This window comes from Chrysoperla carnea, chromosome 1 (assembly GCF_905475395.1).
Source record: "Chrysoperla carnea chromosome 1, inChrCarn1.1, whole genome shotgun sequence".
NCBI lineage: Eukaryota > Metazoa > Arthropoda > Insecta > Neuroptera > Chrysopidae > Chrysoperla > Chrysoperla carnea.
In genome coordinates, this window is record NC_058337.1 from 81,345,059 (window position 1) to 81,372,033 (window position 26,975).

Sequence of the window (26,975 nt, forward strand, 5' to 3'; positions counted from 1 at the left end):
ATCGATATTTGAACGATTTTACTCCAAAAAATAATTAACATTTATGAATGCCAACAAAATTATTTTACTTCTTTTTTTCCTAATTTGCTTACCATCTTTGAAATAATGGAAAATGTATAGCCTCCTTGGTGGTACAACCCTGTAAGTACACAAATTTTATGAACAAATCGAAGGGAATTTGATTAGCCAAAAAAAACTTTCTAATGACACCAAATAATAAACTTTAAAAAACAGAAAAACTGGAAATTTAAATGTGTTATTGTGGTTATTTTATGGCTAGTTAATATCCTTCTACTTAATATTATATTTTTTAAACTTTTCTTTTTCCTAAACTCTTAAAGACCAGTGCAAAACCTCCGTCACCGATGATAACCAATTGTAAAGAAATGTTGAATCGACGACTTCAAATAAGATGGGAAATGCAAGGGGATCTAGTTCGTATTACATTATCAGCACGTATCCGTGAAGATCAATATATGGCATTTGGGTTATCTGGTGCTCAAGGCCGTCCACAAATGATTGGTGGTGATGTGACAGTGGCATTTTACGATGCAGAACTAAATTCTTTTCATGCTGTCGACTATTACATGTCACATACTGCACAATGTGATGGCACTTCTGGCGTGTGTCCGGATGAACGAATCGGTGGTCGCAATGACGTTGTTTTAATATCTGGCGAACGTAAAAATAATATCACAACAATTGTATATACTCGCCCACTACAAACAAATGAACCGGTGAAAGATCTGACTATACCACGTAAAGGGGAAGTGAATGTTATTGCAGCATTTGGACCACTAAATTCCCGTAAAGAAGCTAACGCCCATTCAATCACTGACAAAACCACAGATGATATTCGAATTGATTTTAGTACGACCAACGATGGTAATTGTGAGAACAGTCTTTATGAAAATAAAGAAGATGATAAAATTAAACCATGGCCAATACAAAAAATTATTGGTGAAACTGTTTTCTCAGCCAGAATAGGGCCCACTGGTGGCAAACGTGGATATACACCCATAACTGGTCATCCATCTTGGGGTATTGCTTGGTGGATCAATGATTTGCTTATTCCAGAATTATATGTAGAACGTGGCCAAACATACACTTTTATTGTGGAGGGGGGTGAAGATACCACTAATCCGGCACATTACCATCCTCTTTATATATGTGATTCTTCAGAGGGAGGTTTTGGACAAAAATCCGAGGCTGACCAAAAAAAGCAAAAAGTTTACGCTGGTGTAGAATATAATGAAGATGGTTATCCATATCCAACAGCCGCGGGACGTTATTGCGAATGGGAACATAAAACAGTAGATCGATCAGCTGAAACTGAAACGTTTACAGAATATGTGGAAACTTTACGATTAAATTGTGATTCCGGTGAAGCAGCAATCATGAATTGGACTGTGCCTATGGACGCCCCAGATTTATTATACTATCAGGTAAATCTCTTATGAATTCTGTCTCTAATAGAACTAAACTTTATGTTTCCTACTTACTTACCATTACAAAACTCATTTAATAGCACCCCTTCATATATCAAAAAGCACGCTCCACTCGCTATATTTATTTATACCAATAAAGAATATATGTGAACAATACATTATGGACGAAAGTTTCATTCCATCAAAACGTATTCCGTTTACATATTAGTTATTTTCTGCAAATACACCTTAACCGACCCTCTACATAGCTGGCGTTAAGTCCTCGTTCCTAACGTCGTATAATCCAGTGCATGTTACGGGCTGTCCCAAACTCATTTCTGCAAAAGTACACGCTATATACGATTGATAGAAAAGTTATTCGTATTCAAAGTCAAACAATTTTTCGTGAGTTTCTTTTTGTAACGGTTTGTGGTTCTAACCTAATTTGCGCGCTCACGGGTAAACAGTGATGTTTACGAAAAATGCTTCAACCAAAAATTGTTTATCTTTTTAGAGGGAACATTTTTAACATTTAAACTTTTGTTCTACCTCTAACGGTTTAAAGGATGGATTTTACGGACCCAAGACCCAATTAATCTATGTTGCTCATTTACGACCTCACTTTCAACTCGACCTCACTTTTTATGTCCTAAGCATGCTATAAAATATCAGCTTGATATCTCTTGAAGAACATTTCTTCTTATTTTCTTCATTTCTAGAAGAAGGAATTTGATAAAAAATTAGTCTTGTGTGCTCACCATTATTCGTTCTATCATATATTTGTTGCAAAAAATAGAAGAGATCAGGACCTGATTTTTTTCACCGTTTTATCAGTGATTTCGAGCAACACACAAAGCATTTTTATTCTCAAAATTGGTAAATATAAGTGCTTTTATCATCAGTATAACCTTAACTCTTCATTAACCCGTTTTACTCGGCAAGTTCCAAGATCAAAGCTAAACCCAAAAATACATAAATTATCAAATTTAATAATTTGTAAATTAATAAAGTTGAATATTTGTATAATTAAATCATGTTTTTAGTGTTACACCCACAACAATCTTGGATGGAAAATACGTGTCGTCGAGCCTGGATACATAGCGCCACGAGACGGATACAATTCAGCATCCATATTAGGACCGTCCCTGTTAACTGTTTTAGTATCTACGTTTTTTATTTTTTAAATTATTTTTAAAATTAAGTGCATTTAATAAGGACAACAATAATTACAAACTTTTTGACAATAAAAAAAAATTATATTGATTATAAGACATTTTAAGGAAACGAAAACGTTTTGGTATTTTAAAATCTTGATGTGATGGAAAAATTTTCGACAATAATCCACAGAAATATTTATATGACAAAAATGACAATAATATAAATGTGTCCATTTAATTAGCTTAGAATTTGTTGACAAATAAAACACAAAACCTCAAACTTAAATATAAATAATAAGTCACAAAGATATTATGTCAGTAACTTTCATAATAAAAGTCTCTAATTGCTCAAAAATATAACTTTTTGTCAGAAATTAAAACCAAATGTAGTAAATAAATGCTACAATTATTATAGTACCTGTCGTTGTATGCGTAGTCATGGTAGGGACAATAAAATTGATGCCAGGAGGCTGTTATGCCTAATTTGCAATTTTTTACATGTAAATGTTACAGAAAATGTCAAATTAAAATTATTGAAAAACACTAATTAATTAAACTTATAATGCATTAAAAAATGTGAAAATAAGAAATCAAATTGCACAAATATTATTTTTCAAATATAAGTTATCATAATTATTTATTTAAATTTGTGAGACAATAATATTAAATTTTCAATGTAAGTCATAAATGCAACCCATACAATTATATGTGCATCCATACAATTCTATAATTAAAGTAGTGTATCGTTACTATGGAAACGCCTCCAAAAAAACTCACGCACGATGCGAATTGGTGTCCCTAATTTAAATACATATATAGATGGCAAAATGTTCAATGCTGTCTTAGAAGAAATTTTAAAAGCATTAATCTCCCAAGGAATCGTAAGGAAGTTAGGCCTATTCATAAGAATATTCATTTATTAATTTAATTAATTTCATTTCTCTTGAGTGTACAAAACATCTCAAAAATAGACGATAATATAAAAAATACCTGTTTTATTAAAGTTACTAATATAATATTGCCTAGTATCACATCTTAAAACTGATTACTAAATATTTCTGTAAAAATTATTTGAAATTAATAAAAAAAAAATGAAGAAATTTCAAGACAATAAATAATATTAAGAAGGACTGATGTTTATAAAAAAAATGGCAAATTTTTTACACTATTAGTTGATAATTTTTAAGTTTTGATGAAAAATTTTTAAGAAAAATAAATTATATAATAAAAAAAGTAATTAATACAATTAAAAAAAACACTAATGCATATCTTTATTGTAAAAAAAAAAATATTTCTACTGAAAAAATAAAAATAGACAATAAAAAAAAATGGTTCGCAGGTTCCAAAATTTGTAATAAGAAGCTTCACACACACTGACAATAAAAATGGTCTTGTATAATATTTAATTATTTATTAATAATAGTTTTAACAAAAAAAAATTATTTTTTTTCCTGAACTGCTATAGCTAATTATTAAGCCTTAAGACTAAAATAATTAATTTCAAAAATTTCACACTCAAAATAGATAGTCAATGGACCAATACGAAAAATACAAAGACAGATGACGTAATGTGATTATCTTTTTGTGTGTGACTAGGAAGTGGTTTGACAATAAAAATTTATAAGAAAAAACCTCTGTACCTTATTTTAGTAAAAAAGTGATTGAGAATTATTAAAAAAGAATTCTTACCTCTAATTTTATGGGCTTTATACAAAACGTAGGATACAAGCAAGCTTTTTTTGATGGGACAATAAGAAAACAATTTGAACATAAAATATTTGCACAAACTTATTGACAATAATCAATATTAATATCTAGTTAAGGATTTAATTTAAGTATTGTAAAACTTTAAGGCTGTCAGTTGTCGACAATAAAAAAATATTACAATAAAATTCTATTAAAAAAATATTTACTTATACCAAATAATTAAAAATTAACCGTTTTTTGAAGAAGAATATGAGACACTATTGTTAGAGAATATTTTAGATTTTATATATTTAATTTATAATTTTGTTAACTTGTTAAAATATTTTAAGTTTTATTTTATAGCCGAACTGCAAAAAAAATAAAAAGCTATCCTGCCTAAAATATTTGTTGTTCTTTTTGCCGTCATTCCTTATGGAAGGGATATTTTAATTTCTATTATAACAATCGTATATTTTAAATTCTAGTTTTTCTTAATTTGTACTCAAATGAAAAATATACCGAACTACTATAAATCATTAAAATTAGGAACTCAATAAAAGGATACGGAATTTAAAAAACTGAAATTATATAAACTCTTCCAGATGCTAGAAAAATATTAATAGGATTTAAATATTTTATTTTTGAATTCTCGAAGGTTTTTATGAATTCAAAACTTTTCCAACATAACACAATAAAATGCATTTCAATTATTAGTGAGACTTAATATTGTAAATTTATTTTTCAAACTTAAAATCACTTTTCATGGAATGACCTTTGAGATATTTTCAAATCTACTCAAATCAATTTTAAAAACTACATTAACCACGCTTAAACTTTTATTTTGTCAAAATTGATTTGGGTAGTTTGAAAATGCAACATCATGTAGATTTCTTAATACAATTATCGGAAATTGTTTAATTTAAAACAAAGTCAATTTCCAAAACGAAAAACAAAAATATTTTTTAAGAAATTTGTATATTAACATTAACATACATTTAATATTTTTCTATAATGCAGTTCGTTTTTTTAAAATTATAAATAAAATAAAATAAATGTTTTATCAAAAAAAAAAAAAGTTTTAATTAAAAAATTTTTATACAAATTAGTTATGTTTAGCTTTTAAAAACTTAGAGAAAAGTAACACTAATAACACAAAACACACACAAAACTATTGTAAAATACAATAAATTTTAAGCACTAATAAAAACATTCATTGGTACTTAATTTTTGGGTTTTTGTTTTTATTTTTTAATTAAAAATAATTAAACTTTTGATATTTATTGTAAATATTTGTAAACAAGAGACAATATTTTTAATATAAATATTATCAAAGATAATAAATGAGAAGTCTAGGATATTTCGAAATAAATTTCGATTATTGCCCCAATTTCCTAGATCAGTTTTTGGTATTTTATAAATACGTATTTCGGCTACCAAGTAGTCATCATCAGTATGAATTAGCTAATCGTAATTACTCTTATGTTACTCGTTGCTAATTTGGTGGCGGACTGCACTTTGGTAGTCGAAAAACGTATTTATAAAAATACAAAAAACTGATCTAGGAAATTGGATCAAAAATCGAAATTTAGTATTTTTAATAATAATTAAAATTATTTCATAATTTAAACCTGTCTACCTTACGTAATATAAATGCTGTCTCCTCATAGTCTTCTCAACTAAGTTGCCACGGGCGTGACTCAATCAAGACTAATGAGTCCTTGAATTTGCACGATGAAATATAGTGTTAAATACGTATTAAAAATTATAAAATATTATTTTTAAATATATTTCTCAGAAATTAATATTTAAAAAAAAGTTATTTTTGTAAACATCTTAACATAAACTCTAACTTATTAAGTAAGCAAGAGAAGATCCATGGAATTCGGCTAATTTAGCAATTTCAATTAATACCACTTCATCAAAGTTCTTTTGATAAGAGTTCGTTTCTTATTTTAAATGATGACATCACATTAAATTGAAAATTTTTACTTTTATCAAACCATGTCACAAATATCAACCAACCATTATCGTCATAGATCACAAGTACCTAAGATCAACCGCGCTGATTTTTATTCACTCAAAGTGAATGATTTTTGTACCTACACTTGTATCTACTACGAAAATCATATAAATAATTATCAAATTTAGTGTATATCTATTATCGTGTATCAAGGTACATGACTGTTCAAGGTTCAAGGTACAAAACAGTGTGGGATTGCAAACGCTGTTGCTCCAAAGCATGAAATATTGTACAATATCCCAAAGTAGTGATTTAGGAATGCAATTCAAAGTTCAATAGCCAACTTATATGCACGTGGATATGTGCATTATCATTCTTTCATTCTTTTCATTTTTTTTTTACTTCCTTCTAAGTTATTTTATCGAGAGCTAACTTTTAAAAAAACAAAGTACATTTTAAAGTACACAGCTTAATTTAAGTAGTTCGAACTTTTAATTTTGATTTAAAATAACTTATTAGCAATTAGGCGCGAAAACACACTTTAAAGTTCAACTCGATAAAACAGCTCAAGTATATTAAGTAAATTTCTAGCGTTCATATAGATTCTATTTTCTATCTTAATATTTATCAAAATTATATCATGGGTACTACACTCGACAGTTACCCTATCCTTTAACATATTTTAACGTTGAAAGAAAAAGCACGGGTTTATGTATCAAAACAAATTCAACATTCTTTTTAGTCCTAGATTTAAGGGACAGACGTAAAAGGTACGAAAACAACAGCATATTACATAAAAAACATATCTTTTTAAAACTGAGGCTTCGGTTTCACAAATAATAATTGTTTAATTTTTCTTGCACATCAATTTCATGTCAGCAATTGAAATGATGGTGAACACTACTAAAAATATTGTCTTATTTAAATGATATTTTAGCAAAAGAAATATTGAAAAAATGTTGTCAACTTGATATTTTTTTAATACGAATATTTAATAATAAAAGTATTTAATGTAAATTATTATTAATGAATTAATTATTTGTGTCGAAAATCGAAAGAACAACAGTGAGTGCCTTTCGTATATTTGTGTATGTATAATTAAATTTTAAATTAACCAATATCACACCCCAAATATTTAACATTGATTTTCAAATTCTATGACATACAATTTAGATCATCTCAGAAGAGAAATTAAGTACATAGTTGTATTCAACTCGGAAAGGAATAAAGAGATTAAACTATACTAAAATCAACCTAACGAGGCCGATTTAATTTTAAATTTATTTCAAACGGGAATAATTTAACTAAGAGGATTCGACGTTATCTCACTCCAACTGCTTTTCCTTCAATGCATTGCAAACAGCAACAGAAGTAGTATAGTACTGGTTATTATAGGACCACGATCAAAACCAGAGCCCATCATTGCCCAGAGCCCAAAATCAGGACTCACCATTGATTATGCTGCAGTCTAGAGCAGCGAATTTTAAGAGATGCCAATTTCAGACAAATTTTTATATATATAGCCCAGGCAGTAAGAACATTGAGAAGACGTGTATTGTCTGTTTACTATCTGGTGTTTTTCAGAAAGAAGTTTAAAAATATCTTAATAAGGACCTTTCATCATTATTCTGCACTTTCTAGCATTCGAACTTAACTCACTTTATAAAGCAGCAACTTTTAGTCACTCAAACATTTCCAGAATTTTTAAGCAATATCTCAGGTTTTTTAAATTTTTCGGTTCGAAATCCTACCTCTGTGAGTAGGGCAGCATCAATTAATTATCAGCCTAGGGACTACAAAAATCTAAGCCCGGTCTACCTACGCGAAAAAACTATTTTTCTTTAAACTTAACACTAAGAACGTGGTATAGGCAAATGCAGGTAAACTCTTTAATTTACTTCAAATTTGATGTCTAGTGAAAATCACTGCTTGTGATTTGTGATCTTTTATAATTGGATTTAGTTTACCTGGAGTAAAGGTCAGAAAAATAAATCGAAAAGAGTGGAAAATGTATTTTATTGTAACAGAACTAGCTGAAGAGACTTTTTTAGGCAAGAAACGGGACATTTTTGTCATTGCCCGAAGAACGGTGCTTTGTAAATCTGACCCTGGCCACCACCATAACAACAATATGGCAAAACAATTACATGGCCTATCAGATTAATTTACTATTTAGTTTACTCCTCTTGACCACTATCTTTGAGGACATAATAGTGCAAATAAGTTTTAACTATTGGATTTTGAACAAAAGAATATAAGGTATACTTTCGACTTAATTGTCCAAAAAATACGCTTTTAAAGCCATGTCCACCGAGTCACAAGCACCGTATCTGATTGAATATGTTCTAAACCATGCTAGTAACGAGAGGGCAACTTCCCCTAGCAAAAAATTTTGATTTTCTTCCTCTAGACATTTTTGATAATCTTTTCAAAAGTTAAATAGTGGATTGATTTTTATTGTAAGTGAAAAATTGATAAATGGCAGCGAATACTGAAAATTTTTGGCGTTGCATGCATAGTTGGAATTATAGGATTCCTAACGAATATGGTTTGTGTTTTTTAACATTCAATTTTAGATTTAATTTCTTCAGTTTTTCAGCACAGAGTATAAAAATGAACATTAATGTATCACTAAATTAATAGAAATTTCCGTAGCTAATCTGACACCTAACAAAATTCTCTGGGGTGTTTATTACGTTCATATCAGTATTACTATTTCAAATTTAGGACGGATCCATTCGAATACTCTACATTGTTATAAAAATTCACTGCAATTTGAACACCTTACTTATTTCATGAATTTTAGAGAAAATTTATTGTAGTTAAAATTTTTCTACATCCTTATAAATAAAACCTTTAAATTATAATTTATTAAGAAATGTCTGTCTCTTCACATACTACCATGATGAAATAAATAAATAAGTTTCGATGTAATAATGCTTAATTTTCGCGTGAGAGAATCAGTTAATAAGATACAACCGTGAGAAAAATGAAGCATTATCGTAGTATATGATCAGACATATTTTACACAAACACTAAGAAGTGTCTAAAGACCTAAATAAGAGTTTTTAAGCGTGGATCCTTACACTCATACTGCAATCAGTATGGATATGTTATATATTATATTATTGCACAATGAGTCATATACAATCAAAAATCTGCAATTAGATCTGAACTGGTTTTTTACAATATAAAGTACTAACATTGTTCTAAGAATTAGTTTTACGACCCTGGGCCAGAATGTTGGATTCCCTGGCTAAGTGATATTCATCCCAAGCGTCTTAGATTTCCAACCTTCTGACTCTTATATGGTTTTCTTATATGGAAAAAACTTATATGGTTACAAACATAATCAATCTTCTACTATCATAATCTAGATGATCTAGAATATGCTTCATCATTATTTTTATACTCAAATACTATTAAAATACAGCGTCTAAGGGTCTGTTTCCATGCTTAAAGAAATTTGTCTGCGTTCTTGATCCTAGAAAATACAACCAGAACTTCAATCGTTTTCATTGGCAACTTTGCTACCAAACGAGATGCAAAGCCAGATAAAAAATGGATAATATACTTTCATTTTAGTTGTGGAGCTGAATCCTCTTCTGGATTGAAAAATTTAAAATTTTTTTTTAAAGCTGTATCCAGATTTCAAGTTTCGCCGACTTATTTTTTTTTAATTTTTAAATTACACTAAACATGCAAAAATGGAATAATATGATTTTTTAAAAGCTCATATAGTAACAACAATTTCTTTCTAGGACCAATCGCTAGAATTAAGTATTGATTCTAGACTCTAAAAAGTGTAAAAATAGAATTTAATCGGTCCGAAAATATATAAAATTAAGAATATGTCTTCAAACATCTTTGCAATAAATTAATAATGTTAGTACTTTAAAAATTGCATGTTTTTCAGTGGTGGTTCCATAGTTATATTTGGGGGCTGCATTTAAAAAAATTGTAGGCATCCATAAAGGGTCAGAAATAAAAAATAAAAAAAAACACTGGTCAAAAATCTTTTTTCAAATTCATTTCATAGTAAAAAAATTTTCTTCATTATTTTAAGAGAAACAATTGCACTTGCTGTACCCCATCAATGGATCCGCCACTGATTTTTTTTATCGTTTGGTAGAATAAAATTTAAAAGTATATTTAATCGAAATTGAATTTAATGAAAAAGAGTTAAAAATATATGACAATAAAATTTGTGGTTTTTGGGAAAATTAAGACAATAATTTTTTTTCTAGGCAATTTAATAAAATTTTGTGAATAAAAAAATATCATCTCACTGTAAATGAAAATTTGAAATTTTTATGATTAAAAAATAATTTAAGATAAAATAAAAAAATATTGAATTTAAATGTAAATGTATAAAAGAAATTTGAAGAGTACCATTAAATGTGTATATAAATTTAAAGGTTTGTTATTTTATAACTCCAAAAATTTCCTGCTTTACAAGTCTAAACTTTCTTGAATAAATTTTTTGTTTACCGTTCAAGGGGAATCATCATTTGTTCATTTCATACACTCTCGGGAAGAATTAAAGAAACGCACAAATTGAACACGTTTTTTAAAAGCTCGTCATTCAGTCAACTTTTGAATTATTTAAAAAAATTTATTTTTGAGGTTTTTCGTTAAAGAAGAATGCTTGGCATAGGTATTTTCTATAAATTGACCAGTTGTTTAGAAAACAATTATCAATGAATAACTGAATACAAACGTTAGCAAATACGATACTTTCGAGTACCAAATGAACATATAAAAGCACACGAACTGACAAAAATTTTAATTTGACTTCTTCCAGCAATTCGTCTTTCAATAATAATTTTAATTCCAAAAAAGGCTTTAAAATTTTTGCTCTACTGGGTGGTAATAATTCATTTCGTAACAGATAACAACCGATTAAATGGTCAAATAAAAATTTTTATTTTGACCCTTTTCGGCAGTTTACAGCCGAAGGAAACAAAAGTCTTGCCTTAATTATCACCAACTATCAACCTATCCACCATCCATCGATTAAGATTTTTACATAAAAATGCATGTCAGCTCCTATCTATATGAATTTATAATGATATTATAATAAACAAGTTGTTAAAAATTAGATTTTTGGGCTCGCCAAAATGTTTAAGTAATCCTTGAACGATAAATATGCTCTGAATGAACAAAAAGCCGCAAAATAATGTAATGTTAAAAGGATTAAGTTGAACAACAGTTTTGTGAAATCACGCAAACTAAATATCGTGATTCATCAAAAATTTACACAGATGGGTCTTAAAGTGAAGTGTCAAGTGCGTGTGCGGTAATAACAAGTGACAGTGAACTGAAATTTAAACTTAATCCAATACGTAGCGGATTTACCGCTGAAGCATTTGCTGTTTATGAGTCTCTAAGGTTTCTTCAAAACCAAGTTAAATCCAAAACAAATATGTAATCATCAGCGATTCAATGAGTGTCCTAAAAGCAATCGATAATAATAAAACACCAATGGTTATCACACAATAAATGTAAAATACTATTCATTCCATCTTAAAATTAAATATACATTTAGACTTTCTTTGGGTTCCCAGTCATATCGGAATCGAGGGCAATGAAAGGGCTGATATCGCGGCCTCTTCAGGCCACGAGGATGGTCGTGATGTAGACATAATAACCGCTGAAGACCTCCATATTAAAAATAAATTTCAGCAAAGGAGAAATGAAAGTTGGTTAAATATAGATGCAAACAATAACAAACTAAGTAAAATCAAAAGCACCACTAACCAGTGGGGAACATCGAACCAGACCAATAGAAAGTATAAAGTCGCCCTTGCTCGTTTAAAAAATGGTCATGCCAAGTTAACGCACACATATTTAATGAAGAAGAACCCGAGACCAAATTACTAATATTGCAACATACCAATAACAATTGAACATATTCTAATAAACTGTAGACAATTCCAAAACTAAAGACAGGCATCAAAACTACCCCCCTCAATTCAAGAAATTCTAGGCGATGACATATTCTAATAAACCGTAGACAATTCCAAAACTAAAGACAGACATCAAAACTACCCCCCTCAATTCAAGAAATTCTAGTGCGATGACCCCCACATAATAGAAAAACTTCCTAAAACCAACGAAGCTGCTCCAACAAATACAACAAATTTTAATCTACTTACTTTGAATTAACACTTATTGTATTCGCGATCGCAAGATACGGTGGCGCCGCACAGCGAGGACTAGTGAAACTATTATAGAGGATTTTGACAGCTACACAAGTGCTGAATGTTTTTGTTGTTGAGATGGAAATTATCAAAAATGAAAAACGTTGTGGTGTTCCCCAGTGTGGGAAAACAAGATCTACAGGCGTCAGTTGTCGCACAATGTCGCAAAAACATGCTTGCACTTGCTTCCCGCGCCCGCTTTGCAAGAACAATAGCATTCGATTTTTTTGTTGTCATTGGCTACAAACACTTTGATTTGGATCTCATGAGGTTTCTCGATGATGTTCGACGTTTGCAAACATGAAGATTTGATTAATAAACAATTATTTTGCTTCGATTGGATACCACAGAAAAACAAGTTTTTGGAACGAGAAAGCGCCTCTCCTTCCATCAACGGCCTTACTGATCCACCAAGTAATCCAGTAAATATGTATGAAAATATGGGGTTGCTGTGCAAAAGGTCGGGTAGTTTTGATTTTTGGATATGTTGTTAGTGTTGAGCCCATGACTTAAAATCCAAGTTTTCCACCTCGGGGTGCCAAGGCGCGCCGCGGGGCGCGCCACTTTCTAATGAAATACAAAGAGCATAGGATAGAGGAGAAGCAGCCCATATGAGCTAATGTAAAATCGTAGTATACGAGTTTCAGCGCCTCTACCGAGTCAGGCTTTCAAACTTAATAGTTAATAGTCACCCCCGCAAAGTAGTTAAACTTAATAGCCATACCCGCAAAGGCCGACAAACTTAATAGTTGATCGCCTCAGACTCCAGATGACACTTATAATTATACTTCTGCTTCTTGTCTATCCTATAGTCTTTGATGAAATATCGAAAATTTGACCATTCCTAAGTGAAATCTCGCGAACGGTTTATTTTAGAGAAAATATTATTTTAATAAATTAAAGGGTAATAAATTTGTGACAGTTTAAGCCCAACACCAGGTTTGTAGCGTAAATAATGGCTGAATTATAGATCTTCAAAATAAATTAACTAAGATAATTGGGATCAATGATATAGGTTGGTAAACCTGCATTATTAATTGATCAGCTGAGTGTTAGTAGTTTAGTTTAGTAAAAACAAATTAATTCTATTGTCATGTTATTGTCAGATTTGTTGTTTAAAATGATCTGAATGTTCGTGCATGGTTATTGCTTAAAAGTATCATTTTTAAGATACAGAAGTGGCTAGGTCAAGAGAAAAACCCTCTTGAATGGGGCTGGGTATCTACCAGATTTGGGCTCTCTCCCCTCAAAATGGACAGAGATGCAGCTCCTGAATCCCTTCTTAAAATGATATCTTGCAATTGTAAGAAAGCGTGCAAGAACTCATGTGGTTGCCGTAAAGCTGGTCTTATATGTTCTTCTCTATGCACCTGTTCTCTAGGAGAATCTTGCGAAAACGTTTCGGAAATAAATCCGTTTGAGGGGAGCTTTGAAGACGAAGACGACATGCTGGCGTCAATAAATAACTCTAAACATGAAGATATAGGAGAGTTAAATTTTCCACTGGATGAAGAGAACAAGGAGCATCAGGCAGAGCTTGAGCATTTCCATCCTGGCCCATCAAAAATGCGAAAACTTTAAATAGATACTGTTATCGTTATTTGTAACAAATACTTCCAAAGTGTACTGTATTGTTTTAACTAAATAGGACATTCATTGATAAAACAATGTTAATATATAACTCCTACAAACACACTTTTCATTCTTTCTTCCATAATTTTATTAATACTTTCTTTTATTCTTTTATAGCAAATAAACTAACATACACAATTAATTTATACGGCGTTTGATTTAAACAATTATATTGTGGAATAATTTTTAAAAAATCACGATTTTCACAAATCTTTGAAAAATTGGTTTATTTTGAAGGTTTGTATTTCAGCCATTATTTACGCTAGAAACCTGGTGTTGGGCTTAAACTGTCACAAATTTATTACCCTTTAATTTATTAAAATAATATTTTCTGTAAAATAAACCGTTCGCGAGATTTCACTTAGGAATGGTCAAATTTTCGATATTTCATTAAAAAGTGGCGCGCCCCGCGGCGCGCCTTGGCGCCCCGAGGTGGAAAACTTGGATTTTAAGTCATGGGCCTAACACTAACAACATAGGAAAAAATCAAAACTACCCGACCTTTTGCATACCACAATGTATAATTTTACTGAACTAAAGTAGATAAAATATATCACCAATATTAATATCCAGGGCTTTCTCCATGTTAAAAAAACAAATAAACAAAAAAAAATGCAAAAATTTATTTTGACAACTTGAACGAAAATCCTCTATATCGGCCATATTGCATTCACACCAGAGCCATCTCTAGGTAATTTCGTTCGCCAATTGCTTAGAGCTTAGATAATTTAAATTGTCTATGTAGTTGAAAAAGCAATATAATAAATCAATTTTAAAAAGAAAAAAAAAGTTATTTTATAATACATCTTTATTAACTCGCACAATATGTTTTTACTTTTTGCAATATTGTAGACAATTTTTCAGCTGGAAATAACAATACACGTCGATATGGTGTCATAGTTTCATCCTCTTCTAGCCAATGTCCGGCAACACCTGAATCGCTTTCATTTTTCACAGAGAATTCGAATTTTATATCAGTTTCTTCATCAAACAATTCCTCTTCTGGATTGGAAAAGTATACTTCAGCAGGTTTTGTTTTATTACCTTTCTTTGCATCTTGTTTATACAATTTACATATTAAAATATAGTAGCCGAAATTAAATTTTAAATTTTTGGAGTTTGCTTTATTTATTTCACTGATTAACGATTCAAACAAAGGATCAGCAATTTTTGCTGGAATATTTATAAATCGTTCATTTATTAATAATCCAACATGTTTAGCATCGTTTCCTAGAATGTTTCGTATTGTATTGGTTACATGATCGGTGCCATGTTTTTCAGCTAATTCAACCAACAAACTTCGAAGTTGTTGAATGCAATCAACATTCTGAAACAAATACAACTTCATAAATAAAAATAAACACACGTTAGTTGGAAAAGCATTAAACAAAGTGAAAGCTGTATGTTCAAAGGACAGCATCTTATGATGTTGATTAATTACTAGTGTAGTATTAAAATAAGATTTGCAAGGATTATTCCTAATGTTAATTTGTTTAAAAGATTTATTTATTATTTTTATATGTATGGGTTATTCTTATTTTCAACAAAAACGGGTGTGCGCAACCGGTAGTGATTGGTTATCGCATAGGTTATTTTTTTAAAATAAAATATCGATAAAGAACTTCCATTCAATGCACGTTTTATAAAAATTCACCGCAATTATTTTTTTTATTAAGCGAAAAACCATTAAAAAATATCACTTCCGTTGATGTGCTCACCTTGACTTTTGAGAAAAAAAATCATATCTCTATATTTATTAATAATAACGACTTTTAACGAAACCGCAATACATAATTCATTGAAAAAAAACATACAGATTTACATTAAATTCTTTATATCAAAGTGTGTGTGTCGTTTTTTTGTACTTTCATCAATGTGTGTCAAACAGGCCGAATTTGAAAAATTTTTGCGGGAAACGAAATCCTAGTGGATGTTAACACAGTTCCATCTTTTTAAATCAACTATTAATACCAGCGTAGTAATTTTGATTTTGTGTGTCCGTAGCGACAATCTAACCTTTATCAATAAATAAACTTTAGATATGATATTTATTTGCGTTTAACAAAAACAAATTGCTAAATCGTTATGTGCAAATCTTATTTAGAGATTATGATTATTTAAACTTTTATACAAAATGTAGCTTCCTTGTAAATATAGATCAAAATTAGCCCAACACAACCCCATCAATCGGGGCTGCACTGCTATGTCTAAGTTGAAATAATTCTCGATTATTTCTAGTTATCCAGAAATAAGAATTACCCATACACGAGTCTTCTATTATTAATTCTGTAATACTGCCTATATTTTTAATAAATGGAAATTATTTTTTATGATATTAATGCAGTTGGTAAAGAATCCTATACACATTAAATTCAAAAGACATTAAAACAAGCTGATAAAAAGTGTCAATGAGTTTAAAATTTTTAATTGAACTTTCTGTATAATTTAATAATATAGTATTCGCCTTCGGAGAAAAGACACTGGAAGTTGTGTTGTTATGGAGACACCCCACCCACGCATTCATTCATTTCTCAATTTAAAACACAGAATATCTTATTCATAAAATTGAAGCCTGAAAATTTATTTCTGTACATCCCACTTAAAAGTTTTATCGGATACATCTCAAAAATGGAATAAAGCCCTAAATATAATTTTCTCCTGAGACAAATATAAGGGTTCTATCGGTGTATATTATTGCCTATATCTCGCTACGTCTAGAACTAGCTCTGTTGCACTCAATGGAATTTGGTATTTATTTAGGACCACAAGCTTAATCTCCCGTTTGAACATTATTCTCAAAAGGATATAACAATTAATGAAATAATGCTTATAAACAAAATTTTGAGGTGCCAAAATTTTGGAATATAAAATATATAAACCTTTTTCTCCGTTAAATTTATAACAGTCGTAACTCCAAACACATCATTAATATCATCCATATCGTCATCTTCATCGCTATCTTCAACATCTCCAAGACTTTGTTTTAATACACTGCCAACATTTGATTGTGCAATAATCATATCACTTAACTGGGATAAATCGATATGTGCTTTCAAGAATAATTGTTGCATCAATTGTTTAATACCATGGAAATCACTTGAATCAGGATTGCGTCCTTCGAAATCCGCTTCAATTACTTCACCGCCATTGTATATATCAGGATTATCACTTTCATTACCACTTCCTGAATTTGAATCACCTTCTTCTGAGTCAACATTTCGTTTTTTTAGTGGACCTGCCATTATTACACAAAACGATGTAATTTTTAATACACGTGTTTTTATTAGTTGACAAACCGACAAGAACGATCATAACCTATAAAGGTTATTTTTAATATTCAAAATGTATAACCACACGCTAGCGCAACAATAGATTTTTCATTTCAAGCTTTAATAGACTTTTTTCATGAAAAACAGAAATGCTTTTTGATAATTTTTTAAGAAAATATAGGTCGAGTAGAGCCTGTAACTCGAAAATTACGCATTTTGAATAATAAAAACAATATGAAAAAAATTCACAATATTTGAAATAATTTAACACGATTTTTTTTTTGCTCCACCGCACACGTGATCTGTGATGTCAATCCGACAAGCAATGACAATAAAACAGTGTCAACAGTCGTATTAATATATCATTATTATCAAGTTTAAATGACGTCAAACCTACCTTCGTGTATCATCGTGTGTTTCCGGATCGTTTTCGCCGCTTTGAATGTGGCTCCAAAAAAAATCGGGGGAAAAAAATTAGCCCATTTATCAAGACATATACTTTCATTTAAAAAAATGTGAAAAAGGTCTATTGGTCCATTGCTATATTGAAGGATGGCCTAGAATTAACGCAAAAAAATTTTCGATAAAGAACATAGGTTGTTATATAAAAGTTAGGGAGCGTCCATAAATTATGTGGCTCAATTATACCTAAGGTATTTTAAGACTATCCTTTCCTAATTATACCGAGTGGTGAAATTGTAAAAAGTGTATGCAAAGAGAACATTTAAGAAACGTTGAACTGTGATTTGCATCAATCCATATAACGTGACGTAAATTCGCGTGAAAAATAAAAGATATTTTCTTGCTAGCATGTAAATGAATATACAATTTCATTTATCAGTACCATCTAATACGTTATTTTAGTACTAACCACGTACTAAAATTACTCCCGTAAGAAGTTTACGAAGTTTTCAAAAATCAGATTTTAAAGAGATTATGACAATAGATGGCGAGTAAAACTAAAATGTGGATGTATTCCATGTTGGTTCACGCACGAACTCTCCAAAATTATTGACATGTAATGGTTAACAAAAAGGAACAAGTTGGCAAATTCAAAACAGAGAAAAAAGCGAAGTACACAATTTTAAATTAACAATGTTAGAGTGTCGTTAGTAATTTTATGTAAAACACAAACCGAAAAATCACATAGTAATTTGTAGTGATTCGAAAATGTAGTAATTTAAGTATACACCATTATAAATTTTATAAATACTAGTATTTGTTATTATTGTCCTCCTGTAACCTCAAATCTCACCCTCGAAAGAACAAAAAAAAATAAGAGTAACTTAAAATGGATAACACACAATATGTTATTAATACCGTTAGAAAAGATATTATTGATAATAACTTAAAAGTCAAAGCAATAATTCAAGTAAGTTCATTTTATGTTAATTGTATGATAGACTTAGCCAAGTACTTACCTAAGGATTATTTTACAGGATATAAATAATTGTCAAGGTCCTCTGTCGGTTTTGGAAGAATTGAATAACGCTGGAAGGCAGAAAATTGCCTCTTTAAGAAAGCATATTGAACATTTAAATGAATTAGTGAGTGAATGTAATGATGAAGAATTGGACAATGAAATTGATACGCACCGTAAACAGTTAACTTCGTAAGTAATAATACTTTTTAATTTAATATGGTTTTCAAACATTTACTTTAATATGGTTTTTAAACATAAGGATGCCATTTGTAGCTTGTTTAAAGTATTTCATGAATATATTATATGTATTTTTCATTTTATTTTAAAATTTAGTCAGTCTCATTCGTTGTATCACCATTTCTATTTCCCGCAAATAAATAGACAATGTTAATGACTTAAGTATGATAATAGTTCAACCATACGCTCATAGATGGACCGACATGTACCACTAAAATATATAAATTGCAAGTAAATCGAATAGCATGGATGAGCACAACCTTTGAAAATTCTTTAAAATATATGATCTAAGAGCACAACATAGGCCACGAAATTCTCAATAAGTGATTTGCGACTTTGCGTTCGTTTACTTCATCAACTCGTTTACTTCTTTTTTTTCTTAGTTTGCTTCAACGAAATTCGTTCAATTTCGTTGATATGACGCACATTTTAATGCATATATGTATGATAACTTTCGTCATTTCAACGCAAATCATTGAATAGACCTTTTTCATGAAAAACAGAAATGCTGTTTGTTAATTTTTTATGAAAATACAGGTTTCGTAGAGCCTGTAACTCGAAAATTACGCATTTTTAACAATAAAAACAATATCAAAAAAATTGTTAATAAGTCGCAATATTTAAAATAATTTAAAACGATTTTTTTGGCTCCACCGCACACGTGATCTGTGATGTCAATCCGACAAGCAATGACAATAAAACAGTGTCAACAGTCGTATTAATATATCATTGGGTGCGTTTGGCAGAAAAAAGCGCTTGAGAGCGCTTACTAGCGCTGAAAAACAAACTGTACAGTTTTCGGCCAGGACATGTTTGCTAACATTCACAACATTATTTAATATATTATTTAATAATTATTGGTAATTTTTTAATATGAATAATTTACAAACATATATTTAAATTAGGTTAGGTTCCCCGGTTAAAGCTAACTTAGCGTCCTAGAGGAATATAGCTATTTACTATTTGACAGCGTTACTATTTGACAGCGGTTACCGCTTAACAATCGCCATTTTGTTTACAAGCACTTCCTAGCGCTTTTTTCTGCTAAACGCACCCATTATTATCAACTTTAAATGACGTGAAATCGACCTTCGTGTAACTTCGTGTGTTTCCGTAACGTTTTCGCCAATTTGATTTTTAATGATTTTCATTGTCTGTTTTCTCGGTCATATGGCTCCAAAAAAATCGAGGAAAAAAATTAACCCATTTATCAAGACTTTTACCTTCATTTAAAAAAAAGAAAAAAATGTGAAAAAGGTCTATTGAGGAAGCAGTAGAACACGGCTATGCTTTTAAAAATACAGCTGTATAATAATGTTTCGCAAATAAAAGTCGGTAAAACGCCAATTTTTTGATCTGGATTCTTAGATAACTTTCAAACTCAAAGAAATAGAAAATTACAGTATAGACAATAAGTACAAGCTTTTTGAACACGAAATTGAGGTTTTTTCTCGCAGTGTACAGAGAAATTAGATTTATGTATAACAAAACTCGTCAGATTGATACATAGCGCTTACTTGCCTGACTTTAGCCACCATGTGTTAAATTTTACAGTTATTTTCAGCCACTTAGATTTCGGTATATTACTTCAAACGTTTTCCTTTAAGAAAATTATATTCCTCTATAAGGAAAACTCGTACTTTGGAAGCCATTGCATGTACGCCCATGGCTTCTTAACAAATAAATTTTTTTTATTCAATAAAGGTGTATTAGATTAACTAATTGACTAAAGTTATACGGGAAGCTTCATATTTACTTTATTTACTTCAAATTTAAAAAAAATGGAAATAGTGCACCCTTAAATTACTAATCCGTTAAGTTGGATTTTCACAATTAACCAAGCTCTTAAATATTTGATTTCTTTGAACATTTAAACATTTATATATGTATAAATTTTATTATTTTAGTACTTTAGCAGCATTTCGTAAAGCTAACATGAATGCAATGCTTACAATCGAAAAAGCAAACTCAACTGATTTATTTGATACAAATAAAGATGAAGACACATCATCAACCGTCCGTAAACGTACAGCAGCAAATGCTGGTAAAGCTGGCCTATTAAAAGTAAGCTCAAATGTCACTGATCAATTGCTATCAATTAGTCGACAATTAGCTGATACAACACAACGTAGTGCTGATACTCTTGATTCATTAGTTAGTTCGTCTTCAAGCGTACAGGTATGTATCATATGACTCTTTTTACCCTATAATTAAATTTCGAGTAATTTGTATGCATTGTAAATTCGTTATATTTGATTTTTCAAATAGTTTAAAGAGACTTAAATAAACAAGATCAAATTAACTTATTAAGCTGTTGTGAGTTGTACCAGTGCTTCTTAATAGAATCTGCGCTTTCTTTTTGAGAAGTTGACTTTCTTAAAAACTTTCTGAAACAATAAATTTGGCAATGCTAAGTGCACTCTCAAGCAATCCAGTCAAAATTGTTTTTCAAGTTTCTATAATTTGTCATTGGCCACTACCAGATGTGGTGAAATTTCTTTACCAAAAAAAATTTCGATTTTAATAATACGTGTAGCAATTTTAATCAACCAGTTACTAATTATTTTAATATAGTTAGTTTTAATGAGTTATATCGAAGCAACTGGTAATCGAAAAAACGAAAAAAATAGATCGAAAATTTTATAGACTCGGAGTATTGTAGCCTATGAAGGAGTTGGTTGGGTTCTATCTGGATCTATTTTTTCCGGACGGTTTTTTTCTGAATCCAGTTCTATATTAAAATTATTCTAAACACAATATCGAAATGGAATTTTTTTTTACGTGAGTTTGCAGATTTTTATTTTTAGTGCATAGATTTTGATACATTTTAGCATAACGGCACTTTCACTAAATATTTAATATAGTTCTATGGTTAAAATATATCGAATTTACATAAAAAGATACCTTATTTTATTTTCAAAAAAGTAGGTAGTTTAAAAAAACTAAATTTATTTTTCTTTATTTTTCTTTAGGGAACGAATGACGAATTAATAAACACAAAGGGTACTATAGGACAAAGTGAAAAATTACTTGCTAAATACGGACGTAGAGAATTTACAGATAAAGTTCTGTTATTTTTTGCGTTCTCATTTTTTCTTGCCTGCGTACTTTATATCGTCCAAAAAAGATTGTTGTAAATAATTTATTAAAATAAAAAATATCACTTTCAAAAGCAAAATGCAGAAAAACACGACTACAACACACAAATAAAAACATCAACAATATCTCTTTAATTATTTATATAAAATACGTACAGAGTTATACAAAATATTGATTATTGATTGATTAATTATTATTATTGATTATTATTATGAATATTGTTATGTATGAAATAGATTTTGAATAACTTTGTATATTGTTATTTTTATTCGATTCTTATTGAAAAAAAAAAAACACTTTATTGTAATTTATTTTTTATTCAAAAAATACAAATGTTTTAAAAATCATTTGCTTAATAAAAGAAAATGCTTAGTAACTTTCGGTGTTGTTTTTAATATTATTAGCATATTATATTTCAAAAAACTCATATATCAAAATAGAAAATACCCTTAGTTGGTTACAATAATATGCCAGTGACCAATTTTAGGTGGTCATTTCAAAAGTCACGAAACTTTTCATAAAAAAACCTCAATACCTACAGATACTGAAAAGCCACTTCTGGCAGCCATGTGTGGCCGGGGTGGACTACCCTAAATTTTTAAAAAGGGTAAAGAATAAGGCTTATTTTAGTTAAAGCATAAGTCATAAAATTTTAGGAAATACTTAAACTTAAACTTTCGACAATATTTTTACTTACTAGAATAAATAAAATAAATTAATGATTCATAATATCTAATGCCAGAACGAAATTCCATCACCAACAATCTGCCAGAGCGAAAAACGTGTCCGTGATAGTGCGAGCAATGCATATGGAAACCTGTGAGTTAGAGTGAGAGCGCTTATTGGGCATTGTTGCATACGATTCAACATCTCAGTAGTCGTTTATGAACATTTACGAATGTTCGTAAACGACTTCTGAGATGTAATAATTAAAATATTACATTAAAAAAAAATAAATAAATATTAAATAAAATATTGCATTATTATTTTAATACTAATAATTTAAAACATGTATTAATATCAGGCAATGAGCTTATAATGATGTTAGCTCTAAACTGGCCTTTAGAGTTCATGTTCAAGGCAACGTCAAGGTGGTTCACTCAGTTTACCCTTTAAAGTCCTAACCGTGTTTGTTAAGTTTAATTCTTTAAATTTTTGACCTCTGTTCTAAGAAAATAGACCTGCTTGCACTTATATTAGATGCTTTGTTTATTCTCTTAACAGCATTTACATATTTATTTTAGTGAATTGATAATTTATAGTTTTAAATATTTGGAGTTTCATTCTAGTATGTTTGAAACTCCTCCGATTAAGCTATAGGTCACAATTAATTTTCTAAACGTTTCATATTAAAATTATTTTATTTAAAAAAATTAAATATTTAAACAAAAATATTTTAGGTTTTAATTTTATAAATATTTGATGTCGTGTTAACATTTTGATCTGATTGTAATGTCAATGCACATCCATTTTGTTGCCATACTTCAATTGCCTTATTTACAATGACTTCAGCTGTTTCTTCTGTTATCTTTAGAAAAAAAAAAGTTTAAAAAAAAATTTAATATTAGGATATAGTGAAGTGCCTGGTAGTTTTGACCTCGGATTTCCGTAATAGTGAATGAATTTGTATGGTTGAAGTGTGATTGTGTTTTTATAGCATAAATTGCAAAGTTTACCACTTTTTTTTGTGCTCTTGATTTTTATCTTAAAAAAAAATATAACAAGCAGAAGTTTTTATAGCGTGCTCAGGACGTATAAAGTGGGTTTGCGTTCGTAAAGTTCAATTAAGTATGTTTTAAACCGTTATAGATAGAACAAAAGTTTAAATGTAAAAAATCTTTCTTATAAAAAAATGAACAACTTTTGTTTGAAACGTTTTTTCGTAAAAAAAACTTTGGTGTTAATTTTTTACAAAACTATAAAAGATAGGGAGTTGAAAATTTGCAGGTATCCGTTTAGGATCAACGATGCCACAGAAAGGTAAACATAGTGGCCAAACTTATAACACTCCTCTTCGGGGGTTAAAAATCGAGAGCACAAGTTTTTAAGAGATAACTTTTGCATATATATTATTAGCTTAACATTCTATATATGTTTTTAATTTTTCATTCACTATCTCGGATATCCGAGCGTTTTACAGGAGCTCCACTAATAATAATGATTTCAAACCTTTTCAATACATTCAAGTATTGCAACAGCATTTGTACAACGAATTAAAACTCGTCTTAATGTTGTTAATAACACAACCCCTACGAATACTAGAATTTTAAAGGATCCTGCGCATAATTTATCCCATATTCTGTAACAAATAAAGACGTTTATACCACCTATATAATAGATACAATAAATGGAAAAAATGTCACTAAGCCAGCGCTATTTCTATATCGCTTATCATGGAGACTGCACAAAGAGATCAAACTTAAGCCAGAAAATTGAGAACATTTGTCAACAAAATGGTAGAAGTTATCACTAGCGTCGCTAGTGTTTCTTTTGCACCGAAGTGCATTGCACGAAATAAATGCAAACACATACGAATGAAATACATAAATTCGTCATATTCTTCTTAAAGTGAAACTCGCGCCTTACGCTTGCTCCACTATCACGGTACAAAAGGAACACTACTGAAATCTTATTTATGACAGAAATTTGGTTACATGATGTTCGGTCTCCTTGTCGCTTATCTACAGAACACTTTAGTTTCTGCGCAAGTGTGAATTGTTTCGCATACATGCGCACACTTTATGAATAGTAATAGAATATTTAGAATGAATATTAAGAAATTCAAATTATTATTTTTTCACTCAATCCCATTATCCCATTCCAAGTTTTTAACTGCGTTTCATTCGGAATAAATTGAAAAATTAAATTATTTTTTCAATTAAAACAGTAAATGGGTTTTGATAGGATTGAACCGAAAACTAAATTTCGGGATTGATTTTGAATTAATTTGAATGGGATATCAATTGCTGTATTTTGCTCAGAAGCATTAGTAAAGTTAATTCACCGTTCTGACAAATAACATAAAATAATGTTCAAACGATTCCATATAATGGGGCAGGATATTAATGGGGGTTAAAGCAAGCAAATATTATATAAACAAATTTGTATACTTGGCTAATGAAGTTTCGTTGATCACACCAGCAAAACAACATAAATACCAATTTGTGAATGGTAAGACCTTAAATGCATCCAATTTCTCCAAACATTTATATAATTCTGCATCCTCTTTCTCCAATAACGTGATCATACGCTCAATACATATCGGTATATCATTATAATATTGTATTACAATAGTGTTAAAACCTTTTGTTAACCAGTATATATCAATGTTATTCATTTGACTCTGCTGTTCTGCAAACATTTCTATCAAACATTGTGCAATAGCTATAAAACTGTTTTCATATTGAGTAATATAATTGATTTTATTTGTATATTCTAATGACCACATTGCATAATACTGAGCAGATTTGGTAGTGTTAGAATCGATGAAACGCATCACTTTTAATGCATGCTCAAGATCTTTGTATTGCTGTTCACGTTGTTGCATTACAAACGGATGGGCATCGACATAAACTGGTATCACATCTAAAAATTATCGTTAATTATTATTTTAGAATAAACATCACATTGGATGGAAATAAATTTAATGAATGCATTAATATTTGCGTATCTGATTGTGCCGTACAAATATTTTAAAATTTTTCTTAATTACTAAATTTTGCTTTTATGACTGGGGCGAAAGTTATTTGAGTAGGTATGGCGTATCAAATAGAAAAAACAGTTTCAGTGGAATTTAAATTTACTTTGTGTTTGTAATCAATCTTTAGGAATGTTTCCATAAGTTTAAATGTTAAAATGGATGAAAGAAGCTGTATAAAAGCAAGAATTGATTGTGATGACTAATGAATTTACGGCCGGCATTCGAATTAAATAATGCCCTGTAAGAAAGTGTTAAAGTCAAGTTGACATTGTATAGATATCTGAGTATTAATTAGTTCATTTTATTTGTTCCAAAATATCAACCAATTTTAATTTCAAAATCAGTTCAGTTGTTTATAAAACAAGCAATGGTATTACAATTAAGTATTATTGTATCTTATTAATTTGTTCAATTTTGCTAAAATTTGAAGCATCACATTGGATATATTATCCCATTTTTCAAATAAGATGGATTATGTTACTATAATTAAAATGCTTCATTAATAATGATCTTAACTCTTAATTAATCTATTATTATTATTCATTATTAACCTAATAAAATTTTCCATAATAAATTTCTATATATAGCTGGTACAGTAAAACGTAAACAAAATTGTTTTAATTTTACTTTATCTAATGGTTTTTCTTTTAATAATATTTCTAATGATTTTTTTTCTTCAACGCCTTTAAAACCAACTTTTTCATAATACGTTGATCGAAAATTTCGTTCATCAGTAGTCATCTTTTTCTTTATGTCAAACTGACATTTAAAACGACTCTTTTACAATGGTTGCTTTTCGTCTAATAATAGCCATCACATTAAAAAAATGTAAAACCACAAGACGTAACCACTCATATTTAGAGCTCTATTCGCTTCGTGCGTGAATTTCGTTTCCATGACAACGATACACTACTTTAATTATAGAATTGTATGGATGCATATATAATTGTGTGGATTGCATTGAAAACTTATATTTAAAATTTAATATTCTTGTTTCACAAATTTAAATAAATAATTATGATAATTTACATTTGAAAAATAATATTTGTACAATTTGATTTCTTATTTTCACAATTTTTAATGCATTAAGTTTAATTAATTAGTGTTTTTCAATCATTTTAATTTGACAGTTTCTATATCATTAACATGTAAAGAATTGCAAATTAGTCATAACAGCCTCCT

At 29.5% G+C, this 26,975-nt stretch overlaps 4 protein-coding genes across 4 annotated transcripts in view; 2 read left to right on the top strand and 2 right to left on the bottom strand.

Moving 5' to 3' along the window:
* Positions 1-2,754, top strand: part of LOC123305690 (protein Skeletor, isoforms B/C) — a 42,811-nt gene extending 40,057 nt beyond the window's left edge. The window contains exons 4-6 of the mRNA XM_044887478.1: positions 121-141; positions 342-1,445; positions 2,471-2,754. Coding sequence (XP_044743413.1) covers positions 121-141; positions 342-1,445; positions 2,471-2,611 — 1,266 coding nt within the window. The 3' untranslated portion in view covers positions 2,612-2,754. The remainder of the gene's footprint in view (positions 1-120; positions 142-341; positions 1,446-2,470) is intronic.
* A 12,101-nt stretch (positions 2,755-14,855) lies between these two features.
* Positions 14,856-17,389, bottom strand: LOC123305703 (protein BCCIP homolog). The gene is made up of 2 exons (XM_044887494.1): positions 16,945-17,389; positions 14,856-15,392 (listed from the first exon to the last, which is right to left on the bottom strand). Exons 1-2 carry the CDS (start codon positions 17,305-17,307, stop codon positions 14,877-14,879), a joined length of 879 nt encoding a protein of 292 aa, XP_044743429.1. The 5' UTR covers positions 17,308-17,389; the 3' UTR covers positions 14,856-14,876.
* Positions 17,390-18,276: 887 nt separating this feature from the next.
* LOC123305709 (vesicle transport protein SEC20) lies at positions 18,277-22,215 on the top strand. The gene is made up of 4 exons (XM_044887503.1): positions 18,277-18,706; positions 18,774-18,946; positions 20,902-21,172; positions 21,967-22,215. Exons 1-4 carry the CDS (start codon positions 18,626-18,628, stop codon positions 22,129-22,131), a joined length of 690 nt encoding a protein of 229 aa, XP_044743438.1. The 5' UTR covers positions 18,277-18,625; the 3' UTR covers positions 22,132-22,215.
* A 1,280-nt stretch (positions 22,216-23,495) lies between these two features.
* Positions 23,496-26,592, bottom strand: LOC123291416 (TBC1 domain family member 7; the record flags this gene model as incomplete). The annotated part of the gene is made up of 4 exons (XM_044871696.1): positions 26,345-26,592; positions 25,204-25,678; positions 24,263-24,392; positions 23,496-23,621 (listed from the first exon to the last, which is right to left on the bottom strand). Coding segments are annotated over exons 1-4 (921 nt in total), but the record flags the coding sequence as incomplete, so codon positions are not given.
* Between the last annotated feature and the right edge of the window lie 383 nt (positions 26,593-26,975).